Source organism: Harpegnathos saltator, unplaced genomic scaffold (assembly GCF_003227715.2).
Source record: "Harpegnathos saltator strain DR-91 unplaced genomic scaffold, Hsal_v8.6 scaffold49, whole genome shotgun sequence".
In the NCBI taxonomy this organism is placed as follows: domain Eukaryota; kingdom Metazoa; phylum Arthropoda; class Insecta; order Hymenoptera; family Formicidae; genus Harpegnathos; species Harpegnathos saltator.
In genome coordinates this window covers 473,606-482,090 of record NW_020230304.1, presented here as the reverse complement: position 1 = coordinate 482,090, position 8,485 = coordinate 473,606, and the positions used below count along the sequence as shown (strand labels likewise).

At 47.9% G+C, this 8,485-nt stretch overlaps 1 protein-coding gene across 1 annotated transcript; it reads right to left on the bottom strand.

Moving 5' to 3' along the window:
• Positions 1-92: 92 nt before the first annotated feature.
• Positions 93-7,880, bottom strand: LOC105180538 (2-phosphoxylose phosphatase 1). Its single transcript, XM_011136661.3, has 4 exons — positions 7,142-7,880; positions 4,653-4,820; positions 3,495-4,063; positions 93-2,064 (listed from the first exon to the last, which is right to left on the bottom strand). The coding sequence occupies exons 1-4, from the start codon at positions 7,230-7,232 to the stop codon at positions 1,342-1,344; spliced, it is 1,551 nt and encodes a 516-aa protein (XP_011134963.1). The 5' UTR covers positions 7,233-7,880; the 3' UTR covers positions 93-1,341.
• Between the last annotated feature and the right edge of the window lie 605 nt (positions 7,881-8,485).

Sequence of the window (8,485 nt, the reverse complement as noted above, 5' to 3'; positions counted from 1 at the left end):
TGCTTTATTGGTTTCACTTTGTTGTATGTTTTTATATATACAAGGGTGTGCAAAAAATACACTCTATATATATATATATATAAATTATGTGCGTTACAGTTGATTGCATTGCGTATAATAACTAAATAAAATAGGGGAAGAAATACAACAGTGTTCTCAGTATGTATATATTTTCTCGGAGCACTATTTACATATATACAGTAAAGTGTGTGATAAAATATATAATAATTGATCAATCGACTCGTTAGCGCTACCTCTTCCTTGGATTTATCTAAACGTACGTTAATTTAAAGTCTTAGATGTAATCTATAAAGATAAGGCTTGCTCCTCGCTAAGATGACACAATTTATACTCTTCCCTTTCTCCTGATTCTTCTGCAATTTTCTCATGATCCTTGAAAATTTTTCTTAAATTTTTACTTTAACTATGTGCGTTCGTATAGCGAGACTCGTGTGAAAATCCAAATCATATTTTATCCTGAATACGGTGAAATTGAGATAGAATAAGAGAGGAAGAGAGCAAGAAAGTTTAGTACTTTGGTGCTTCGGAACAATGAAGATGAAAAGTGTTTCCCTGTTGTGTACATATTTCTCTCGGAAAAACAGTTTCAAGCTGCAGGAGAAATTGGTTAGGAAGATTGAAGGAGATTATATCTTCTGAAACTTTTTCGCGAATGTCGCATAATTAGTTACTTTCACGTTAGTTTAGTATACATTATATAATCTATAATCGCGCGCACGCGTATAGTTGGAAATTTGTTCAATCCGCTCGGTGAACGGAGACTCATCTAGCATGCAAAAGGTGAGTTAAAAAGAATTGGTAAAAATTCATTTCGTGAAGTTTCGAACTTCTAATCTGCTTCAACAGCGATTAATCTCGCAATTATCGAATTTGCTACTCTACTTCTTTCCCTATTTCTCTATATATTGAATTTCTCATCTAAAATGGCGCCGTATTATCAAGAGGAAGGATAAACCCCTCACCCCTAGAATTAAGTACATATTAAAGTAATGTTCGTCCTCTCTCTCTTTCACACTTTTTTTTTTCTCTCTCTCTCACTCTCTCTCTCTCTCCCTCTCCCTCTCTCTCGCTCCCTCTCCCTCTCTAGTTCACATTTGGCATTTAGATACGTCGCTAAATATACCGTGCGCCAATATATCGAGAGTAAAAAGAGATAAAAGGGGATCCAAAAGTGTGAAAATTGCAAGTCCCGACTTCGAAGACAACGTGTTTCTAAGTGAGCTCGTCAAAATGAATTTTTGTCAATTCCCTTCAACGCGCCTGGAACCCCGTGCAGGATCCTGTCGTCCTTGCCGGTCGATTCCCGACAGGAAAGCATTTCTAGCGCATCTTGTGGCTCGAGCATGCGTCCTTGAAGTTGGTCGCGTTGAACGGCACGAAGTAGTCGTCGTGCAGTTGCCTGACGATGTTCTCAATCGGGCACAGCTTGACGGCCTTCTTGCCCGGTTGCTCGCCGTCGTCGCTATACGTGTTGGCGTTCCTGCAGAACGGGATCTTCGGGGTGAGGTCTCGGCCGTTGGCGACCACGCGAAAGTAGAAGTCGCTGGCCAGCCGATTGTCGTTTCGCGGGTTGATCTTGTAGACCTCGATGACGAGCCTCGAGGCGTAGTGCGTCGCCATGTCCGAGACTATCCCGAGGGCCGTGGCCAGGTACTCCAGGGTCTTGTCGTGGCCAGAGTAGAAGACGACCTTGGGCCTCGCCTCGGAGATGATGCGCAGCATGAAGGTGACGATGCCGCGCAACATCCCGTAGGCCTTCAGCAGCCCGTATTTGTTGCGGCTGCTGCTCTTGGCGAGCTGCTTCGACTCCCAGTCCGTGTAGGCGAACAGCCCGGTCACATGGTCGCTCTTCACGCACGTCCGCTGCGTGTCGAGGTCCGTGCACGGCAGCGAGGCTCCGTGGCACACGTACGTTAATAACGCGTCCCTCAGCGTGTTGGGGTCGCAGGTCTGCGCTTGATCCGGAAGCTCGAACACAGCACTCGCCGCCTGTCTGATCAGCTCGCCGACGGCCGGGTGAGACTTGAGGTGGCTGGACGTCTCCTGGGGAGAGACGGGGTTACTTGAGTGGGGCGGAAAATCCGACATTGTCGACATTTTAACTATTTCGCTATTTTTCACAAAACTATTCTGCGCGAATTAGAAGAACGGAAGGTGATGTGTGTGGCTCTGGTGGCTTTAGAGAGTTCTCTGGCGTGTGAAACGGTGAAAGGCAGGCGATCTCTGCAAATCTCTTCCGAAAAGAAGAAAACAAAGAGACTTTGCAATGGAGTGTTCGTCTGATTGACCGCGTTCTTTTCGTCGATAAAAGAAAAAAAAGAATGCAACAGTCCGTACTTTCTGCGCGCGCGACATGTATCCGCGATAAAAAAGATGAGAGAGAGAGAGAGAGAGAGAGAGAGATTTATTTGCAGCGAAAAAAGCTACCATCGGCCGCAGCTTCGAAACTGTCCGGCCTCTAGCGGGACGATTGGATTTCCTGAGAAAGTAGGAAGAGAAGCTACGTAGATTATTTCTCGGACCTCCCTGAGAAAGTGCGATGAAATTTCGGGGCGGTCGAAAATCAGCTCTTCGTCGGGTCGAGAAGGAGAAGCAACGGCGATAAGCTTTGCATATCTCGCTGAGAAAGCGAGTCGATTAATTTGGAGGGACTGGCTGCTTTGCATAATTATTCACATTTTGCGTGATTATTCCGACAGCACTGAGATTTCGCGGATTTTGCCACCACGGCTTTGTTTCTAACACGCACGTTAATTATGCGCGTGTCTCCTTCTTCCGATGTTTACGCTTCCGCACGCCCACACCCAAGAAAAAGTATTCTATTTGCAAAATGATTTTTCCCAGAAGCCTCTTATAGAGAAAGGATTCCTCTTTCGACAAAGCGATCAAAGTGCCACCATTCATCTAAAATTTATTACTCTGTTACACATTATTCTGTTTTCCTCTTATTTCAAGAGGATTTCCTCTCATATCAATTAATTTTCCCCCTATATGAAGAGGAATATGTTGACTCGAATGTCGGCTTCTTCTGTTCAGTCATGCTCCAGACGCGAACGAAAAAATAACCATATGCTTACGGGTCAGATTATTCGGAGCGCTTTTCAGAAAGAAGCTGTGTGTGCTGCCGTAACACATGACGAAGATAATTTACCTATATTTGGTCAGGTATACAGTTTATAATCTATTGCAAGAAGTTGGATAATATATTCTTTCTTTGAACTATGTTTCATACAATTCGCGACTGCGATGTCTTTTGATTTGATGCAAGAGCACAGGAAGAGTTTCCTTCCGCGTTGTATTCGATTACACGTCATTACGTTTCATTAGATCGTCGCCCGAACAACAACAACGCCGGGCTCTCACTCTCCTCTCTGCGCTCGTTAGTTCATTATATACCTGGACAGCCTATTTACACATTACGTCTCAGTCTCGTGCCTTTCCTAATGTACCGCCTAATGTCGCTGTCGTATCACCTTGAGGTACTGCTTCAAGAACTTCTCGGCGGCCGGGCAGGCGCATTCGTTGTTGCAGAACGCGTAGCTCTGGCTCTCCTGCAGGCTGATCCTCGCCAGGCTCTGGAAGCCGTCATTCTCGAAGAGCGCGTAGAGCAGAGCGACGGCGCTCTGCACGGTCCTCCGGTAGGAGGTGCTGTAGACGATGATGTCCTTGCCGAAGGAGGTGCCGTTGCCGAGGTTCAGCTTGTGGTAGTACGCGTTCCTCAGCAGGATCCCGGTCTTCAGCAGCTGCAGGATGCCCAGCGTGGTCAGCTGGCCGATCTTGCAGTCGCGCGCGTTCGCCGGTAAGATCGGTAAGCCGTGGAACGGGCCCAGGAACTGGGCCCAGGCGGTCCTCGAGTAGCTCGACACGTTCTGCACGAAGTTCACGTAGTTCTCGTAGATGCTGTCCAACTCCGTCGCGCCGCCGCCGAGCTCGCCGGCGCAGTTGATGCTGCTTATGTTTCGTATGTGCGTCAAGGGCCCGCGGTCCCCGTGGCGGATGAAGATCAGCACGCCGCCTAGCGTCAGGTTGCCGTCAACTCGACCTGTCCCGTGAAAGAAGGAAGATCATCAAGCATGTCGCGCGCGTGTAATTCGCGATCTGCGCCAGAGAGACGCGGTTATCATTTCACTCGAGACGACGCGACTCTGGCGCGTTAACTAACGCGATTCGTTGAGCGCGGGACGGCAAGCTGGAATTGAGAAAATATTCCCAAGGGAATATATGCAAAACGGAAATATGAAATTCCACGTGCCGGCGAGAGAGTTCCTCAAGTCACTCGGCAGCCGCGAGGTAGCAGCGAGGGAAGATATCTCTTCATGTAAATTAAAGAACCGTCTTCCTCTTGCTTTACGTTCCTTTACGGCGCGTCATTACTCAGCAGCTGTGTGCTCTTTGCAAAATCCGCTCCGGACGGATGCTCGTTTCGCTTCTGGCGAACGTGAAATTTTCAAAATCCTGTTGCTCAGCTCGCATTTGTTTGCGCGATCGCCGCAGGGAGATCGACGAGCGCGGCGTCTCTCGTCGATCTCCTTTCGCGCAAAAATCTCTCTATCGCGACTGGAATTCTCCTTTCTTCTTTGCTTCGGAATTTTCGCGCGAGAATCTCGAGACTCTTCGCGCGGCTCACCTACCTTCGGTGTCTGCTGCTATCTCGTGCGGCAAGTTGCAGAAGCGGAAGATCTTCTTCGTCTTCGCGTCCGATCTGAAATTCCTCGGGAACTCTCGGACCGACAAGTCGTTGCTCGACGCTCTGCTTTGCACCGAGGTCTTCTCGTCTATGCCGATATACTTGTACATACCTGCATTGACACACAAATGCATTAGGTTGGTGCAAAAATAATTGCGATCATTTTATCATGTCAAGTTTGGCGCCGACTCTTCTACCGCTACCGTTGTATCTCTTTTCTACACCCCGCAGAAAAAAAGTAATTTCAGAACAAGCGGAATCATTTGAATTTTAGAAGATTTTATTCTTATACATGGCCTCAAGAGGATTCCTCCAAGATTAAGAAGAAAATATTATAAATATATTATTCTTAAAGTTAGAGGGATTATACGTTACATATATAATGCAAATCTCATTGATTTTATATATATAAATTTTCTCTTATATGCGGATTATTTAATCTTTCTTTAAGAGGATTATTATTTATTCTTATATTGTATTTTATTCTTACTGGTTATACTAGTTGGGAAAATTAATTGATGCAAGAGGGAAACCTCTTGAAATAAGAGGAAGACAGAATAATATGTAATAAATTTTAAATGAATGCTTCGCTTCAATCGCTTCGGAAAGAGAAATTCTTTCTCTATAAAGGGCTTCGCTTAGAATATGATGAGACTATGGGAAAGATCATTTTATAAATACAATAAATTTTGTCTTGGGTGCAGAATTCTATCTTGTGGGAAGAAACAAACTTGTTTCCCGTTGGGAGAAATGTGCGCAGGCCAATGGTCTTTATGTTGATCGATAAATATAATTTTTAACTGATATATGCGTCTTTATGTAACTCGGTATGTAAAAGCCGCAATTATTTTTGCACTAACCTAATATATACAAATATACACACACGCATGCAAAACTCAAATCGGCAGCCAAAGACACTCGGCGTGCTCGAGTCGCATATTAAAACGCATATGATTGCCCAATATCGAGTGTCATTCCGAAACCTATGGAGTATTTGCTAACGCAATTAGCACACGATACGATGACACCTACGTAATTATTTATCAAGGCTCGCGTTTCAGCGGAATCCGAGCGGGCCAACCCCATTTTTAGACCTCTTCGTCTCAATTTCACTCCTTCGCGAAACTTCCCGTCGAGGAAAGTTTCCAGAAGGAAGCTTCAACAACTGAAGCAGAATGTTTTCCGAGCACGTCTGTGCAGCGTTAGCTTTTGGTATTTGTGTATGAAACATTGTTTCCGCAACATCGAGCTTTTTTTATCTATTTTAAGTCGACGCAACCACACTCTCGAGTACCACTGTTTTCGCACGGAGTTTTACTTGTCGCGACTTTTTCACGGGTATATTTTATAGGAAATGAACGTTTGAGCAGTTTTTTAACTCTAGCAATTTTTTAACTCTAACAGTTTTTTACTCTTTTTTAACTTTTTAATGCAGAAATACGTTTCGATTTACAGGTATTTTTAGTTTCGTGTTTCCTGCGACCTGCGAATTTGGATGTATTTTTATGTATTTTTTACTCCCCCCTCCACACGGCCCACCGGTGTGTTCATTCGTCATACGTGTCATACGACGAACATGATGAAACGCGCCTTCCATATTTTATGGCAAAAGTAGAGCGAAACGGAGTCTCGTTGACATAATGTGACAACATTCATCCGGACGGTATCCATTATTGGAGAAAACTAAAGAGCGTTCTATTCTTATAATTCCATTATTAAAACCAAACAGGACTGACAGAGGACTAAAGGAACACAGAGGCGCTCAAGTAGCCGCGACGCAACGTCCGTACTCTCTATATTAAAAAAAAAAAACGAAAACAAATTCAGTAATCCCTCTCCGTCTCCGTGCCCGCGCGTCACAAGGATTTAAAGATCCAAAGATCTCAGAGCTCCGCCGGCGGAGCTGACAATCGATCCTGCAGGAGCAAAGGTTGCTGCCGTTGCTACTGAAGGTCCCGCGACGGAGAATTGTGAGAAATCCGGCGAATCGAAAATACACAACGAGTGAAGGAGGTCGAACGGATCAAACCACAAAACAAAGAGAGAAAGAAGCAAAAAGCAGAGACGAGAACCAAACTTCGCACGATCAACGTCGCCGGTCGAACAGATCAGTCAGCATCCTTCGCATCGAAGCCGAAATCGGCGGCAAAGTGCGAGAGAGCCGGTCGGGGTCGGCGCTTCTCAACCGCTGACTTCCTCGCCGTCTAACGAGGCGAGGTTCGTTCTTCCCCGAAGAGCTCGCGTCGAGCCGGCATAAGCAACGAGCATAATATACGAACCGTAAGCAGCAGCCGTATCGCTGCGATCAGTCGAGACGCGAGTGCGACTCGCGGTGGTACCTGAGGAAGCTCCTCGGGAAAGAACGGAGGGGAGCCGCGCCGCCTCCGGACGAAAGAGCAACGCACGAAATTGGCAACATGGGACTGTGATTACCAGCGACCAGCAGGAAGATCCACACGCTGAGGATCACGTAGCAGTAGAACGCCTTGTGTTGGTAGGACAACCGGACCATTTCTGCGAGCATCCCTCGGCGGTTTCGGGCCCCGCGGGACCGATTCGCAGGGCAGATAGCGATAACGACGTGCCGTCGCGACCACGACGGCGGGGAGCGACACGACGAGGACGCGCTTGGCTTTCCGTCCTGCTTGAGGCCGATCGAAGCTGCATCTTCAAGCACCCTTCGTCCACCCTTTCCGCATATTTGTCGGCAGCCCGGGGACGCACCTGATCACCTGGCCGACGCGAGCAGTTCCCGCGAGGAGCGACGACGACGAAGGCGACGACGGCGACGACGACGACGACGACGACGACGGCGACGACGGCAGCGGGAAAAATCCGAGCCGACTTCCTTCCGCGTCTCCCCGAGGTGGAACTGCCGGTCTTGACATGGCGATAACAGAGAGGGCTAGATATACGCCAGAGTGTCCCAAGCGCAGGCGCTGCCACCCTCCACCCCTGAAGAATCGTGCAGTCTCGCGCGACGGGGTGGTCGGTCTACAGGGTGGCTTCCCTACGCTACGTTTATCGACCTTCTTTTATCCGCGCCGCTTATCAATTGGAAAGCCCAAGCGCGCGGCCGCGGACTGCAGAAGCCGGTCGGTTATGCACTTTCCGTCGAGAATGGAGTTTCTCGTTGGCTCGCGCTCGCGCGCCTCGTCAGCGATTTATTAGAAATAGATCGCTGGATGCAAATCGCGCGGGCTTTCTCTGGCCAACAATTACCGGCCGACATGGCTCGCTCGACATCCGGCGTCTTACACACATGAGAGACATGTAATCTCCCGTTTAACGATATATTAAAGAGATAACTCTTTCCCTATCTGAGAGAGACGCATCGGGCCGCTCGATCTCGTCCTTGCCCGCAAGTCGCGCCGACGAAGGATCGAAGCACGATTCTCACCTCGTTCTCGTTGTTGGACGTCTCTTTGATGTTTCTTGCGTGTTCCAACGCAACTCTAAAGTTTCTCATTGCCACACGCGCGCGGAAATCACCTCGGTGGCTACTCACGAGGACAGAAGAAGCGGAGGAACTGCAGGGCGTTCCTCATCTTTAAAGCTCGTACCTTCGGAGCTTTCGAAGCCGCTCGTCAGGCGCTCGTTGCAGCCGGTTATTATTGGAGCTCTGATGTCACACACACACACACACGACGCGGGGTCAGCCGCGATAATTTCTGCCCGGCGCGCGAACTGTCCAGCGGCAAGGATCAGCGGCGTTATCGTGCGCCGCAAAGAGCGAAGAGCGGATTAGCAAGACGAGCGTCGAGCGCTCTCTTCGGC

What these genes read in the sequence shown, in the direction of transcription:
- LOC105180538 (XM_011136661.3), bottom strand. Translation starts at nt 7,232, where the DNA reads ATGCTCGCAGAAATGGTCCGGTTGTCCTACCAACACAAGGCGTTCTAC. An exon ending in GATCTTCCTGCTGGTCGCTG is followed by an intron (nt 4,821 to 7,141) that starts GTAATCACAGTC and finishes GTGTCAATGCAG; the next exon opens with GTATGTACAAGTATATCGGC. An exon ending in GATAGCAGCAGACACCGAAG is followed by an intron (nt 4,064 to 4,652) that starts GTAGGTGAGCCG and finishes TTCACGGGACAG; the next exon opens with GTCGAGTTGACGGCAACCTG.